We start from the raw sequence: 16,656 nt of genomic DNA on the forward strand, positions 1-16,656 counted from the left end.
CTTTTCTTTTTCTTTAAGATTTTATTTACTTATTCATGAGATAGAGAGAGAGAGAGAGGAAGAAGCAAGCTCCAGGCAGGGAGTCTCACGTGAGACTCTATCCTGGGACTCCAGGATCATGCCCTGGACCGAAGGTGGCGCTACACCGCTGAGCTGCCCGGGCTGCCCGCAGCGTTTCTTTTTTTACTTTTCTTTCAAAATTAAAATTGTGGTAGTACATGCAGCGAGTACAAATAATGGGAAGGTAGTGCTTCCAGACCTAAAAAAATGCATATAAAATGAAGTAGGTAAAAGTAGATTATCCAAAGAAACTCATGCTTGAGTTTATTTAAATTTCCAAGGAATTAAATATTCAGCACAGGCATTATCTAATTAACCTTTGACTGTTGATAAGGCTGCAATCAAGGAAACAAAGGGTCCTCATTTTGTAGGTTAAAGAATTGAGGCATGTTTTGTAATATATACAAATACTGAATCATTACTTTGTACACTTGAAACCAATATACTGTTACATGTCAATTATACCTCTTAAAAGAATTGAGGCATAGAAAATGAATGATTTGCTTTAAACTGGGTAGTATATACTTTAGGATTTAATTTAGCTATGATAGAAAATCTAATAGTGGCCTACAAAACAAAATTTTATTTATCTCCATGCAGAAGTCCAGAGGGAAGGAATTCAGGAGTGGTAGACTGACTTCAGGAAACCTCAGACTTGCGTGTTAATCTGCTAATACTAAAACTTAACGCCCAGGCTCTAGAGGGCTGCTCTAGCACCAGTCACATCTACACTCCATCCAATGGGAAGAAGCACACACAAGCATGCACCTTTCTTTTAAAAACACGAATGGCCTTATTGGAATGTAATTCACACATCTTAAAATTCACCCAATTAAAGTGGGTGGCTTTAGTGGCTTTTAGTATAGGCACAAGATTGCAACCACAATCTAATTTTAGAATATTTTTATCCTGTCTTAAATCCCCTACTCAGTCATTCTCTACCCAAATTCCTAGGTAACTGCAAACCTACATTTTTGTCTGCAGATTTACCTATTCTGGACGTTGCATATAGATGGAATCATATAATATATGGTATTTACACCTTTTCATTGTATGGATATACCTGCCACGTTTTATTTATCAGTTGATAGACATTGGGGTTTGCCTTTGGGTTGCAAGTGATGCTGCTATGAATATTTGTGTTCAAGTGTTTGTGTAAACATGTTTTTTTCTAGGGTGTATACTTCGGAAGAATTGCTGGGTCATACAGTAATTCCATGTTTAACTTTTTGAAGTGCCAGAGTTTTCCATAGCGCCTCCAGCCATTTACATGCCCGCCGGCAATGTGTGATTTCTCCACACCCTCCCCAATGGTTGTTACTGTTTGTCTTTTTAATCTAGCAGTCCAGGGGCGTAGTGTCTTGTAAATTTGCATTTCCTTAGTGACATAAGCAGCTTTTCTTGTGCTTATTGTCTATCTTTGGAGAAACACCTGGAAATCTTTGCCCGTTTTCAGATTGGGTTGCCTTTTATCGTTGAGTTCTAAGAGTTCTTTATAGATTTTTTTTTTTTTTATGTATTTATTCATGAGAGACAGAGAGAGGCAGAGACAAAGGCAGAGGGAGAAGCAGGCTCCATGCACCGGGAGCCCGACGTGGGATTCGATCCCGGGTCTCCAGGATCGCGCCCTGGGCCAAAGGCAGGCGCTAAACCGCTGCGCCACCCAGGTGTCCCAAGAGTTCTTTATATATTCCAATATCACTTTATGATTCCCAGATATTTCTCCCATCCGGTGGGTTATCTTTTCACTTGGATGGTTTGCAGCACAAAGCTTTTGATTTAGGTAGTCCAACCTGTGGGTGTCCCAGGAAGCCTTGTCTATCCCAAGGTTATGAAGATCTGCTCCTGTTTTCTTCGAGGTGTCTTATAGTTTTAGTTAGTTAGTTCTAGCATCCACACTTGGGTCTGTGGTGCATTTCCGGCGGCTTTTTGGGTGCGAAGTGACCAAGGCCTTCGCTTTGGAGGACTTGGCGGAGAACGCGGATCAACACTGCTCCGCCCGGGTTCGCCGCCCAGCTCGGTTGCGTGGCCACACCTGGCTCACCTGCGTGAGGCTGGTTCAGGCTTCTTGTATCACGTTTAGGTTGTAAACCTATTGAGCCATAGTCCTAGTCTGAAAAGGCCAAGTCTGTTGCTTCGTCTTTCCAATTAATGGATCTGGCGACTCGCGCCCGCGGGAACCCAGCAGGGTGTGCGGCGCGAGCCTGCGCGGGCGCTCGCCCCAGGCACCTGCCCCCCGGGCGCCCCCCCCCGCCCCCCGCGAGGCCGCGCCCCGCCCCTCGGCCCCCCGGCCCGGGGCCGCCCTCCCCGCGGAGCCGGGCGCCCGCCGGGCTGAGATAACGCGCGGGGCGGGGGCCGGGGCCGGGGCCGGGGCCGCGGGCGGACGGAGCTGCCGTGCGCCATGGCCGCGTCCGCTGGGGCGCCCGGGGCCCCGGCCGTCGAGGAAGCGCGCCCGTCGGAGCGCAGCTCGGTGAGCGCGGGCGGGGCGGGGCCGGGGGCGGCGGGGCCGGGGCGGCGGGGGGCCGGACGGTGGCGAGCGGAGGGAAGCGGAGCCCGCACCAGCGGAGACCCGGCTGCGGCTGCTTGGTCCGCCCAGCCCGCGGGGCCGGGCTCTGGCCCCCGAGGCCACCCAGGGCGCCCGCCCGCCGCAGCCCCGGGCTCCCCGGGCTCCCTGCGCCGGGGCGTGGGGGCAGGGGGAGCTGCCGCCCCTCCCAGGCTCCCGCCTCGCGGGGGAGGCTCAGCCCGGCCCCAGAGGCGCCTTCCTCCGTGGGGAGGGGAGGGGAGGGGAGGGGAGGGCGGGCGGGAAGCGGGGCTGCCCTCGGGCCCTGGCCCCGGCGGGGGGGGCGGGCGGGGGGCGCGCGGGGCTCGGCACCTCACCTCGGAGCCGGCCTGCTCTGCGGGGGCCCCCGCCAGCCCCGGGCCCCGCTGCCAACCCCAGCGCTTCCCATCACTCCTCAGAGCAAAGGATTGTGGCTCCCGGACACTGCCCTTTTCCAGGGAAATTTAGAAATTCGGGGTGCGCGCGCGCGCGTGTGTGTGTGGGGGGGGAGGGGGCGTTAATGGCAAGAGAGGAACTGCCGTTGCCAAAGAAGTAGCAGCACTTCATTCTCATAACGACCCCCGCCGTGTATTTTTTACCCCATTTTCCGTGCGAGGAAATGAAGCTCAGTCGCGTTGAAGGGCCCCGCCCTGTGTCACCTGGCCAGAAGTGGCAGACAGAGTTTGAGTCCAAGTTGGTCCAACCCTAACGCTTGTGCTCTGTTAACTGTGCAAGGCTATGACTTAAGTAGGTGAAACTGCCACCCGCAAGGCTCCAAGATTACTTTCAGCTGGGATTGCTCCAGCCCTCAAGGGACTTCTGCCGGCCAGAAGCTTGCTGGGAGCCTTTAGGGGGAAAGGAGGCCCGTCGGGTGGGGGTGGGGCTATCATGTTCTCTTCTGCCCCTTATAACAGTTTCTGGAAACTAGAATAATGTTCACACAAATGTCAGAAAACGAGGTGACATCCTGCCTCGTGTGTGGGTTTTCTTCTGCGGGTAGGAAGAGTGTGCAGAGGAGGTGATAAATCCTTATCTGGCAAGCACTTCCCTTCAGAAGGGGTGTCCTGCAAGATACACTAAAATGAGTGAGGTCCTAGTCCTCTTCACATCCCCTCCCCCCCACCGCCCATCCCCAAGCAAAGGATCAAAGGGAAAGGTTCCCAGCATCTTCTGAATAGCCTTTTACCCAGTTCTTCATGGCATTTATTTCTTCAACGAATATATACTGAGCATCTACTATAGGCCAGACAGCCAGACATGGTTGTAGGTACTGGGGACATAGTGGTGAATAAAAGTTATAGTGCATATTAAACTCTCAGTTTATGTTCTTGTGGGGAGAGGCAAAAAATAAATGAGAACACATCAGGTACTTGTACTTGAGAGAGACACTTGGGTAGTCGTCAGGGAAGGCCTCTGTGAGATGACATTCAGGCGTAGACTTCAATGGCAAGGAGTCAGCTCGGCAAAGGCTCAGAGAAAGAGCCTTCTAGACTGGAGGAACAGGCAGCAAGGGGCATGATCATTTTGAGGAATAATAGCAAGGAAGCTAACCAAGGTTGAAGAGAGCTGACTCTGTCCCTGGGAAACAGGGTGGGGGCTGATTGGGTGGGCTCCTGTAGGCCATATGGGAGGGGCTTGGACTTGGAATTTATTCAAAACTGCAATGGCAAGCTGTTGGAGAGTTTTTAGGTTTTATTTTTTATTTTAGATTTCATTTATTTATTCAGGAGAGACACAGGCAGAGGGAGAAGGAGGCTCCATGCAGGGAGCCTGACTCGATCCCAGGTCTCCAGGATCAGGCCCTGGGCTGAAGGCGGCGCTAAACCGCTGAGCCACCAAGGGAACCCGCTGTTGGAGAGTTTTTTTTTTTTTTTAAGTCTTTTTTTTTTTTTTTTATGATAGTCACAGAGAGAGAGAGAGGGGGGGGGCAGAGACATAGGCAGAGGGAGAAGCAGGCTCCATGCACCGGGAGCCTGATGTGGGATTCGATCCCGGGTCTCCAGGATCGCGCCCTGGGCCAAAGGCAGGCGCCAAACTGCTGTGCCACCCAGGGATCCCTAAGTCTTTATTTATTTATTTATATAAAGGTTTATTTATTTATTTATTTATTTATTTATTTATTTATTTATTTATTTATTTATTCAGAGAGAGCGAGAGAGAGGCAGAGACACAGGCATAGGGAGAAGCAGGCTCTATGCAGGAAGCCTGACATGGGACTCGATCCCGCGTCTCCAGGATCACACCCCGGGCTTCAGGCGGCCCTAAACTGCTGCGCCACCGGGGCTGCCCTGTTGGAGAGTTTTAAGCAGAGATAAGACATGATCAAACTTATGTTATGAAAAGATCACTTTGGCTGCTGGATAGAGAGTGGACAGTAGAGAACAGAGAGCAGAAGCAGGGAAGCCACTTAGGAAGCCACTGATAGATTTGGTGGGGCATTTGGGAAAGAGAAACCAAGGACACCTAGGTCTGTGGCCTGAGCTGCTGAGTGGATGGGCATTGGACATTGGGGCCGTTTAATGCAATGGGGACAATAGGGTTAGGGAGCTGATTTAGACAATGGATGGAAGTCAGGAGCTGTGTTTTGACCATGCTAAGCTGAAATGCCTGGTAGGCAACCATGTGGGTCTGTGAGTAGGCAGTCGAATATTCCAGTCTGGAGTTCACGGGATAGCTTAGGGCTTGGGAGATCTATGTGTATCTCCACGCACACGCGTGCACACGCACACACATTTGGAGTTGTAAGCATTACTTTATTTCAGTGGTGGGCTGGTGAACAGTCTCTCCAGGAAAATAAAGCAACTCTGGTTTGTAGTGTTTGCTGATTCCTGTGGTATAAATTCCCCACAGCTGATTTCAGGGCTGCCAGTGTTGCACGACAGGCAGAAGTCCTGAACATTTAACAATCAGCTCTTGGGGCAAACAACGCTCAGCTTCATTTGCTCATCCAAACAACTGTTGAGGGTGGCAGGAGCATTCCTTTTGACATGGGAGGCTTAGAGAGACACAGTGATTTATTCGAGGTCACAGAGGGAATTGGTGGCAAAGTTGGAGCCTCCTGACCGCACCCCCCCCCCCACCCAGTTAGCTCTGGCTTGCTGACTCAGAAAATAAAATAGCCTGCAGGAGGAAGCATCAAGGGAAATAGGGAGAACTGGCCCTGTGGGACCTTTGAGAGTTCATGGTTTAGGATTTTTTTTTTCTTCCTCTTTGTCTCACTTCCTTTTAAGATGATTTATGGCAAATTAGGATCGAGAAGTTGCTGGAAAGGCCCTCCGGACGTAGGGACCTCAGGATGCTTGTAGAGGCTCAGGAGGGTGCAGGGAACTGTTGTGTTTCTGTGCAGGTGGGGGGCTTAGCTCCTGTGTCTCCCCCCCAGGACAGCAGAGCTGGCCAGCTCTCATTCTGTACCAAGGTGTGCTATGGCATCGGTGGGATGCCCAACCAGGTGGCCTCCAGCGCCACGGCCTTTTACCTTCAACTCTTCCTGCTTGATGTGGCACAGGTGAGTGTGGGAAGCAGCCCAGCACCCCCTACTCCCATCTTCCTTGGTACCTGGTTCTTCCAGCAACTTCCTTTACTCCACCCAGTAGATGGCACATCTGTCCCAAAACTGGCGAGAGGCCAAAAGCCTTTGAGGGCAAACCCCTTAAGGATGTTTATTGCAGGTTGTTTGTGGTGGGAAATGGGAAAACAACATGAAGGCCCAACAATAGAAAAGTAGTTGGATAATAAGTTGTGTAATATCCACATAATGGACTATTTATTACGTAGTCACTCAAAAGAATGAGCTAGACGGCTACCAGTTGACTTGGAGGGATTTCTGCGATGGGTTGTCAAGTGAAAAAAGTTGCTTTTAGAGAAGAGTATACAAATTGACCCCATTTTACTGAAACAAAAGACATGCCCCAGAGATGCAGGTACATGGGCATGTGTAAATATGCGACTATACATGATTAAAATACAAGCGTGGAGAAAGTACGTTACAGAAGGATAAACACAGGCTGTTGATGTTGGCAATGGAAGGCAAGGGCGGAGGACAGAGTAAGCAGAAGAAAGATTGCTAATACAGTACCCATGATTTTTTTTGAATGACACTGATATGATCTCATTTATGTAGAATGATAAATTACTAATGCACATAAATAAATGCCTGAAAGGGTGATCACCAAAATGCTTTGGCAGTTGTCTCAGGATGGGGGCGGGGGGGGGATTTCAGGTGAGCTTTGCTCAGTATTTTTCTGTACTGTTTGAATGTTTTTATAATGGGTGTGTCATTTATGTAATCAGAAAAATTAATAAAACATTGTCCTTGTGAAACAAAACATCTACCTCTATCACCCTTCTTACACAGATGAGGGTCCCCGAGCCTTCTCCAAAAGTGACTGGGCATGAGGGGTAATGGGAACGTGCCAGTGTGTGGCCGTCAGCCCCTCTCACTAGCGCAGGCCTGCCTCAGAGCCTCTGGATTTGTCTCCTGGGAAGAAGACCCAACAGACCCTTTACATTGTGGTTCTCCCCCTGCCGGGTCCCCAGTGCTTTCTCCTGGTGGGTGGGCAGGCCCAGACACCCTCTCTGCCTCTGCCCGCCTCAGCCATCCTCCACCTGTGCCTTTCAGATCCCTGCTGCCCAGGTGTCACTTGTCCTGTTTGGAGGGAAGGTGTCTGGGGCAGCCGCCGACCCTGTGGCTGGGTTCTTCATCAACCGAAGCAGTAGGACAGGGTCTGGACGACTCATGCCCTGGTGAGCAGCCCTGTAGTCCTTGGGGTCCTGCCTTCAGCCCTGGCCTGAGGCCACCCCGTGTTTGTCACGGCCCTGCTTCTTAGCGAAAAGCCCTGTGGATGGTTAGAGGATAAGGTGGTACTAGGCGACGGAGAGGGACTCGGTCAGGCGAGCCATGCGGGAGTTCAGAGACATCGTTGGGGACTCTCCATCCGTCACCGGGTGCCACAGGGCTGGAAAAAGACTCCAAGGCTCCGGGGCCGATCCAGGATGGGCTGGAGGCCTTGGACGGCCCGCAGGGGGATGGGGCTGCCGGTGCTCCCGCCCTCCGGCTCGGCCTCAGCGGTGCTTCCACAGGGTGCTGGGCTGCGCGCCCTTCCTCGCCGTGGCCTACTTCCTCCTGTGGTTCCTGCCGCCCTTCAGCAGCCTGCGGGGCCTCTGGTACACGGCCTTCTACTGCCTGTTCCAGGCGCTGGCCACGGTAAGGGGGCGCGGGCCGGGCCGGGCCGGGGCTGCGGGGCTGGCGGGGGCGGGGCTGCGGGGCCGGGGCGGGGCTGCGGGGCCGGGGCGGGGTTGGCGGGGGCGGGGCTGAGGGGTCGACGGGGGCGGGGCTGCGGGGTCGGCGGGGGCGGGGCTGCGGGGTCGGCGGCGGGGGCGGGGGCGGGGCCGGGGCGGGCGCCGCTGAGCCGCCGCCGCGCAGTCCCAGCAGGTGCCGTACGCGGCGCTCACCATGCGGCTGACCCCCTGCCCGAGGGAGCGGGACTCGGCCACCGCGTACCGTGAGTGCGGGCTGGGGGCGGGCGGGAGGCCCGGCCCCCACCCCCGGGCCCGCCGGCGTCCGTCACCCGGCGCCGCTCGGTCCCAGGGATGACCATGGAGATGGCGGGGACGCTGATGGGGGCGGCCGTCCACGGCCTGCTGGTGTCCGGCGCCCACCGGCCGCACCCGTGCGAGGACGCGGCGCCCCCCGGGCCGCTCGCCGTCTCCGCCGACGCGGTGAGTGTCCCCGCCAGCCCCGCCCCGCCCCGCCCCGCCCCTTCTCCCCGGCAAGCGAGATCCTCGAGCGCAGGAGCGGAACGCGCTGGAGGGGAGCGGGCGGGCGGGCCTCCCCTCCCCCTCCCCCTCCCCCTCCCCGCGGCGCCCCCTCCCCGCAGACCCCCCCCTCCCCGCAGAACCCCCTCCCCGCAGACCCCCCTCCCCGCAGACCCCCCCTCCCCGCGGCGCCCCCTCCCCGCAGACCCCCCCTCCCCGCAGAACCCCCCTCCCCGCAGAACCCCTCCCCGCGGCGCCCCTCCCGGGATGCGCGGCCCCGCCCCAGCCTCACCGGGGCGCAGGAGAAGGGAAACCTCCAGGAGGAGCAGCCCCTCCTCTCCCCGCAGTCCAGATCTCTCTTAGGCAACTAAGGGGCGCGCCTCTATTTTATCCCCCCAGTTCAGCTGTTTTTCCCGTCAGCAAATGGTATCATTACTCCCCAGAACCCCAGGAGCCAACATTCACCCCTCCCTCTCCGGCCATTACCTCCCCCCCCCCAACCGAGTCCTAGCCACCTGTTCGGCCGGGTCCCCTGGGCCGACCTTGCATCCGCACTGGCCCACCCTGGCCCGTGGCACCACCACCTCCCTGCTCACCCCAGCCCTGCCTCGGCCTCGTGCAGATACTCCAGCCCCCCCCCGCCCCCGCACGCCCAGGGGGACACTGCGGGGGAGTCCTAACGCGGGGGGGGGGGGGCCCTCACCTGCCCCAACCGCCGGGGCTGCTGCTCCTCAGCTTCCGTCGGGGGCCCCTCCTCACTGTTCTCTGCATCGCTCTTCTTTGCTCATTTAATAAATATTTCAGATTTACAGAAAAATTACACAGCTGTGGGCTTCAAGGTGTGGTCCCTGGGCCCCAGCATCAGCATCACCTGGCAACTTGTTAGAAAGGCGGACTTTTGGGCGCCGCCCAGAACTACTGATTTACAGATTTGAGGAGGGGGCCAGCTGTCTGTATCTGGACAAGCCGTCCAGGGGATTCTGACTCCCACCAGTGTTTGAGAATCAATGGTGTGAGAATAATACCGCCTTGTGGCCCAGCACCCACTTCAGAAAACAGTACAATCAGGTCCAGCGTATCCATCCCCAGACCCACCTGCAGGGCCAGCTCCAAAACTTGCTTATGGACAATGCAAAATGAAAAGACAGGGCTCTAGAGAGAGCAGGGGTGTCAGTCTGTCCTGCCCACTGCCCTAACCAAGGGATTGCTTGGGTGGAGATGCACAAGGGCCCCCGCCCAGTTGCTCTCAGACCCATCAGGGCTGCCTGCCTAAGGCCAAAAGGCTGTGGCCTCTGCCCACATGTCCTCCTTGGCCTCCACTCATGCCTCCACAGCCCCCCCCCCCCCAGGGCTACTGGGTCACTCTCTGGGTCGGGGGTGATGGTGGCTTTGGGGTGACCTGGCCTAGAGTGTAAAGGAATGGGAAGCAGGAGGCTGAGAACTCAACCTGCAGAAGGTGGAGCCTCCTGTGAGCCAAGGCACAAAGCTCCAGGCAGCTCCGGCTGTGTGGTCCCGTCGACCTCACTCACAAAACACAGGTTCATAGATAAAATGATCAAGCGTTTCAAGACAGAGCAGAGCATTAGCGCCTACCACAGCTCCCTCCTGGACGCGGGGTCCTGTGCAAGTGCGCTGAGCCCACCCACGTGAGGCCCTGTGCACCTCCTTCTTTCTTCCCCTCCCCAGAGGCAACCTCAGCCTGAGCAGGTGACTGTCATTCCCATGCATGTCTTTACATGGACTTTATTATTCACATATCTTTCCCTGGATGACAGGTGGCACCATTTCTGTTTTTGCCGTTTCTCTGGGTCGTCATGCCTCACACTGTGCTGTGACTGTCTGCTCAGGAGTCTGTCTTCCACACTCCAAGCCCCTTACTGGGGAGGGAGAGGAGTCACTTATTCATCACTGTAACCTCAGGATCTAGCGTCTGCCTACGGCTCAGGACGTGATCCCAGGGTCCAGGATTAAGTCCTGCATTGGGCTCCCTGCATGGAGCTTGCTTCTGCCTCTGCCTGTGTCTCTGCCTCTCTTTGTCTCTCATGGATAAATAAAGTCTTAAAAAAAAATGAGAGAGAGGAAGGGCTCAGACCCCTGTTGGCATGGATGCCCTCCTATTCATGCAGGAGGCACAGGGCAGCAGACGGACCATGCAGGGCTCTGAGATCTCTGTCTCCTGCTCTGGGGATTGGGAGGAGAGGCACCCAGCATCCTTGGGCTTGGCCTGGGGGTTCCTCTGCCCCATTGGGAAGTGCTCCTGCCCTGGGTGTCCCCACTTCCATGGATGGAGACATCACATCTAGCCCAGATCTGTCCTGTCCCACAGACTCGTCTCTACTCCATTGCAGCCGCCGTGGTTGCTATGATGTACCCTGTGTGCAGTGGTTTGCTCTGCCTCGGGGTGAAGGAGCGAGCAGGTAAGGGAGTGCAGTCAGAGCATGGGAAGCAGGAGCTGGGACAGGATTCTTCTTGGGCTTGGGTTTTGGTTTCGAATTCTGCCAAGCTGGAGTGTCACCTTCCCGTGTCTCAGACTCCTCTGCCCCAGCCTCGGGCCAAGGCCTGAGCTTCCTGGCTGGGCTGGGCCTCACTGTCCGGCACCCGCCCTACCTGAAGCTGGTGATCTCCTTCCTGTTCATCTCAGCAGCCATTCAGGTACCTCTGGCCACCTCGACCCCGTGTAGATACAGATCGAGCCTGTCACCAAGCAGAGTTAGGCTTACCTCGGGGGAAGTGGTGGCTGGCATGGGTTCCAGAGAGTCCAGTGCAGGGAGGAGTGAGGCCTAGACCGAACTTGTGGGACTGGGGAGGGTCAGGGCCTAGATCCTAGGAAGCTGAGAGAATCTGGGTAGTAGGACCCACTTCTAGGCAAGAGGAGAACAGGCTGGGAGTGGTATTTACAGCTGTTTCTGGGCTAAGTGTCCTTTGTTGGGGGGCCGTGGCCTGATGATAGCAGCAGCTGGCGTTTGAGGTTCCAAAGAGGCCAGACTTGAGACCTAGGCCTTGCTCTTGACCCCTGAGTTCCTGTCATCCCCTATCCACACCCACCTCGTCTTGGCCTCCTCAGGTGGAGCAGAGCTACCTGGTCCTGTTCTGTACACATGCCTCTAGGCTGCATGATCATGTCCAGGGCGTGGTGCTAACCATCCTGGTGAGTGGTCCTGGGGTGGCAGGGACAAGGTCACTCAGGGACCTGAGTTGGAGACCTGTGTGGTTCTTTTTTTTTTAAGATTTTATTTATTTATTCACGAGAGACAGAGAGAGAGAGAGAGAGGCAGAGACACAGGCAGAGGGAGAAGCAGGCTCCACGCAGGGAGACTGACATGGGACTCGATCCCGGGACCCCAGGATCACGCCCTGGGCTGAAGGCAGGTGCCCAACCACTGGGACCACCCAGGCGTCCCCAAGACCTGTGTGGTTCTTGACAAGACGTGTAGCCAGAATTCCAGTCAACATTCTAGACTCTTCTGTGATTGTAGTCACCTGCACTCCAGCAGAAGGTGGGATTGAGGCCAGGGTCATAAAGTTCACAGCCCCTGGTTCCAACCATGGGGCAAAGTCCAGGTCAAGCATCTTGCCTAAATAAGCCAGGGCTTCTAGACCCTGGGTGGGTAAAGGCCTTGGCAGCACGGCCTGGGCGGGGATCACTCTGTCTGTTCACAGGTCTCGGCTGTGCTGAGCACCCCGCTGTGGGAGTGGGTTCTACAGCGATTTGGGAAAAAGACGTCAGCCTTCGGGATCTGTGTGAGTGAGGCAGGAAGCAAGGCATGGGGTGGCTGCAGGGAAGGTGGCAGGGTCAGGGAGGTGACCCTCCCTGCGGGCTGGCAGGGCTGATATGTATTTGCTTGTGTCTTCAGTCCCCAGCAAAGGCCCAGGCTCGGGGGTTATTAGTAAAGACCGGTGAGTGTGGGAATGAAGGAGCAAATCGGGCAGGAGGAGGGATCAGCTAGTGTATCTGTCTCCCCAGGTGATGGTGCCTTTTGCAATCCTGTTGGCTGCTGTACCCACAGCACCAGTGGCATATGTGGTGGCTTTTGTATCTGGCCTGAGCATTGCTGTGTCCTTGCTGCTACCCTGGTAGGCTGGGTGAGGGCAAGGGGGCCTGGGAGCTTCGCATCCTCATGTTGGCCCAGGCCCCTGTGCCCAGCCTTGCTGGGGCGGGGCTCTCCCAGCTGCAGGGGACAGAGACCACCAGGCGGCAGGAATGGTGGGCAGCTGTTTTGCGGGGGAGGGGCGCAGAAATGCCTGGCTGAGGGCCGGCCCTGGCCCTGGGTGGCAGGAACCCAAGGATGACTCGGACTGGGTCTGTCCCCAGAGAGCTCTGAGGCTGGTGGCTATCAAGGGGGAAAAGGGGATAATTCTGCAGCCCTTTCCCCCAGGTCCATGCTTCCAGATGTGGTGGATGACTTCCAGCTGCAGCACCAGCACGGCCCAGGCCTGGAGACCATCTTCTACTCCTCCTATGTCTTCTTCACCAAGCTTTCCGGCGCAGGTGCCCTGGGCATCTCCACGCTCAGCCTGGAGTGAGTCCCAGGGTCGGGCCGCTCCCGAGGCACAAAAGACTAACAGGGTGGGAAGAAGAGGGCAGAGTTCTCCACCCTGGTGGGCCAGGGGCCCCGTGTGGCTCAAGGGCCCAGCTGTGCTCTTTTAGAGACTATAGGGCAACATCTGCCCCAGGTTTCTCCATGCACATGACTGAGACGTGGCCTTTCTTGGGGACTGTGTCCCTTCTGAAACCCCAGCTCCCCATATTCTTTGTCCTGCCTGAGCTCTCTGGCCAGCCCATTCCCTCAACTCTCCCTCGGTTAAGCCGATCTGCCCAGGAATGAATCCAAGTTTCAGGGTAGTGTGGGGGTTAGGTGTCTGGGACCCTCCCTGCCAGGCTCACTGGCCTCTGAGCTGCATGCCTGGGATGCTGTTTCTCCAGGTTTGCAGGGTACGAGGCAGGAGCCTGCAAGCAGGCGGAACAGGTGGTGGTGACCCTCAAGGTCCTCATCGGTGCCGTGCCCACCTGCATGATCCTCACCGGTCTGTGCATCCTCATGGCTGGCCCGGCCCCAAAGGTGCCCAGCCAGGACCCCTCGCGTCGGCTGAGCCTTCAGAGGTGGGCACCTCGTGCACGTGGGCACACACAGGGTGCCCACACCCAGGGAAGCACAGACATGCAGCGGTGTGAGACTAATGGGTCAGCAGTTGTCTCTGAGCATTCGCACAGTCCAACACTCCCGCCTTTGCAGACTCTTCCTGCAGCTTCAGTGATGCCATATGTTCCTGGATTTCTTCTTTTCTTAAGGGGACTGTGGGATCTTGAAGGCTGGGGCTGTCTTTTATTCATTCCTGTGTGCCAAGCCCAGCACAGAGGCCAAGGCCAAGTTGGTGCCACTTGCGTTACCACGTCTGGCCCCGCAGCTTTCACAACATGTGGCCACGTTTTTTGAGATTCACAAATACAAGCACATGTATATACAGAGGACGACATGGGATCAGCAGGAAGTAACATTGTCATGGGTCCCTCACTCTCAGTGTGGATGGCTGAGACTCTGAGATCACACAGCATAACTCAGAATGATGTGCAGATGGGGAACTGCTTGTTGGACTTGGAGAAAGATAAGGGCTGTAGCTTTATTCAGGGGGCTGGGAAGGGGAGGAGTTGCTAGGGAGGCAGGGAGCTGCCACTGCCACTTCCATAAGGGTCTGTGGCTGGACAGTGTCCCCCCTCCACCCTCATCTGTCTGGTTTCTTTCCCTTTGACAGGAGGACCAGCTATAGCCTCGCTTGAGGTCTGACCTTGTGTGGGCTGGAACAGCAGAAGCCAGCATCTTCTGGCCTTGAAGTCCCTCTTCTTCTCAGTCCCTTAGCCCACCTACTTGGAAGGATACATGTGACCTGTCATTTCTCCTGGGATATGGAGTCTTCAGTGACATCCCCTGAAAGGGACTGGCCTGGGCTCCAGGATCCTCACCTGCCATTTCTTGCTTATTGAACACAGACCCTGTCAGATAGGCCTGTGCCCTGGACCACCCAGCTCCAGGTAACCCTGACGGGGAAAGCATCCCAACAGCAACTGTTCCTGGGAAAAGGAAGCCCCAACAACCTGCTCACCTGACAGAGAGATGCACAGACCTTTCGTTCCTCCTGACAGACACTCCAGCGGACATCTGAGAGAGAGGCTGATGGACACCACGTGAATGGGCAGAGGACAAATGGACATGCTGGGGATGACATTGAGAGACACAGATAGGGACAGAGACCAAGAGACCCCAGAGGGAGCAAATGGGGACAGCAGAGGGTGAGGAGCCAAGCAGGGCACGAGAAGGGTTTCTCAGTCTAAACATTTGTTCATATAAGCTGGCAACACTGTTTCTGGAATCAGACACAGACTGATACCAAGCCACCAAAGATCAGTTATTTTTTTTAAGATCAATTATTTTTATGAACAAAAGTTATCTTTGTGGAAATATTTTTCTGAAATTGTATCTTATAAAAGCACAAGAACCACAGTTTTCTAAAGGCTGTATCTTTGGGGAAGAAAGACCCATTGAAGTTTATTTTTTCAAAAAAATATTAAAGGGTTTATCTTCTATTGAGTCTGTAAAATATGACTAGCCAGCACTCTAATCCTACCTCCTGGGAAACTACCACCTGAGGAGGGACAGGGCAGGGTGCCTGATGTCACTGTACCTGGCTATGTCCCCTCAGCCATACATCCCTGACTCTGCATTTCTTCAGACCAGAGATGGCCACATGGGAGGTGGGATCCTTCTTTCCTTTGGAAGCAATAAGCTGAGACTTTAGAGTAGCCCAGGGCAGCAGGCCACAGAGGCTTGTGTGGATTAGGGCCTGCAGAGGGGTTGGGGGACCCATGGGAGTTCTGATCCCCAGGATCTCCTAGAGAAGCCCAGATGCCCAAAGAGGTGACCAGGAGGTAGAGACTTGCCCCTGCATTTCTATTCAGCCCCCTGCTCTGTCCCCACCATGGGGTCAGCTCTCCTGACCCCACTGCCCAGGGACAGAGCATGAGTGTGTGTGGAGGTAGTATCTGACCAAGGAAACTTGAAATGACTAGTAGCCATTTAAATGCTGACCACACATTTTCAAAACTCCATCCTCCCTTGGCTTATGTGATGCACCTGTCCCATTCTCCTCCACCATCTCTGGCCATTCATTTTCTGTAAAACTTTTACATTGCTGCTTCTTCCTTTGATGCTCTGTAGTCATCTCAGGCTTCTTGGGGCCATGTGATCTCATCTCATGATCACCTTTACACCTATTTTTTTCTTTTTTATTTATTTTTGTCTTTTTATTTTTTTTTAAGATTTTATTTATTTATTCATAGACACACAGAGAGAGAGGCAGAGACACAGAGGGAGAAGCAGGCTCTATGCAGGGAGCCCGATGTGGGACTCGATCCCGGGTCTCCAGGATCCTACCTCAGGCTGCAGGCGGCTTAGACTCCCCCCGCCAAGTGCGGAGCCGGATGCGGGGCTCAATCCCACGACCCTGAGATCATAACCTGAGCTGAAATCGAGAGTTGGATGCTCAACAGACTGAGCTGGCCAGGCACCCCCATACCTATTTCTAACCCTGAGCTCTCTGCTGAACTTCAGAAGCCCATCTGAATGTTTTTCCAGTAGTTAAAATAGCCTCTGTCTAAAGTGGAACTTACCGCCTCCCCACACTTGTTCAGTCTCCTGCAGTTCTGGTCAATGATGTCAGCACCTATTGGGTCACCATACCCAAACACTTGGTGTCTTCTTACTTTTCTCTCTTCCCAACTCACTGTACCGCTCTGTCCTCATGCACATCAAGTGTGGACCAAACAACGGGAGGAAAGCGTTACAGCTTGTAGGTTACTATCACGTGCTAGAAGTTATTTGGAATCAGACAGAAAATTGTAGCTCCAGATAGGCTGGCTGTGGCTCCTAACACACATGGAGAACTGACAGCTGCCTGCAAGGTGTCTCACGTGAAGGTGTGTCCATTTCTGTCTCCTAAGGGACTCTGCTCAGCTGGGTTCAGTTTTCTGTGTTCACCAAGTGTTTCTTAAGGACAACATTGGTGCAATAAACAAGGAAACTCATGTTGTGCTCTATTTGCTCCTTAATATAGTAACTGTGTTGGAGCACATTTGTGTTTTCAAAGCAAGCATTCTAATAGAACTGAGTGTATGTGTGTGTGAATGTAAACAACAGAAATGCTAAATGATCTCCTAAGTGTTCAAGGAATGCAATAAATATTTTAAAGTATGCCCTCAAAGAAAACACAAGGTGTTTTCCAAATGATATTACCGAGTGCCATCAAACTTT

The 16,656-nt window shown here is 54.6% G+C and overlaps 1 protein-coding gene across 3 annotated transcripts; it reads left to right on the plus strand.

Moving 5' to 3' along the window:
* The first annotated feature begins 2,444 nt into the window (after window positions 1-2,444).
* Window positions 2,445-16,430, plus strand: MFSD2B (MFSD2 lysolipid transporter B, sphingolipid). 3 transcript variants are annotated; one of them, XM_055327557.1, is made up of 14 exons: window positions 2,445-2,530; window positions 5,979-6,104; window positions 7,218-7,342; window positions 7,679-7,802; window positions 8,022-8,100; window positions 8,187-8,317; window positions 10,680-10,770; window positions 10,884-11,005; window positions 11,418-11,501; window positions 12,014-12,094; window positions 12,318-12,427; window positions 12,730-12,873; window positions 13,278-13,454; window positions 14,105-16,430. In XM_055327557.1, the coding sequence occupies exons 1-14, from the start codon at window positions 2,462-2,464 to the stop codon at window positions 14,127-14,129; spliced, it is 1,488 nt and encodes a 495-aa protein (XP_055183532.1). In that variant the 5' UTR covers window positions 2,445-2,461; the 3' UTR covers window positions 14,130-16,430. The 3 variants fall into 3 exon arrangements, with proteins under 3 accessions (XP_055183532.1, XP_055183533.1, XP_055183531.1); XM_055327556.1 differs by lacking the exon at window positions 2,445-2,530 and having other exon boundaries at window positions 5,703-6,104; XM_055327558.1 differs by lacking the exons at window positions 2,445-2,530; window positions 12,318-12,427; window positions 14,105-16,430 and adding an exon at window positions 12,208-12,250 and having other exon boundaries at window positions 5,697-6,104; window positions 13,278-13,452.
* Window positions 16,431-16,656: the final 226 nt, after the last annotated feature.

This window comes from Nyctereutes procyonoides, unplaced genomic scaffold, assembly GCF_905146905.1.
Source record: "Nyctereutes procyonoides isolate TBG_1078 unplaced genomic scaffold, NYPRO_anot_genome, whole genome shotgun sequence".
Classification (NCBI taxonomy): Eukaryota; Metazoa; Chordata; class Mammalia; order Carnivora; family Canidae; genus Nyctereutes; species Nyctereutes procyonoides.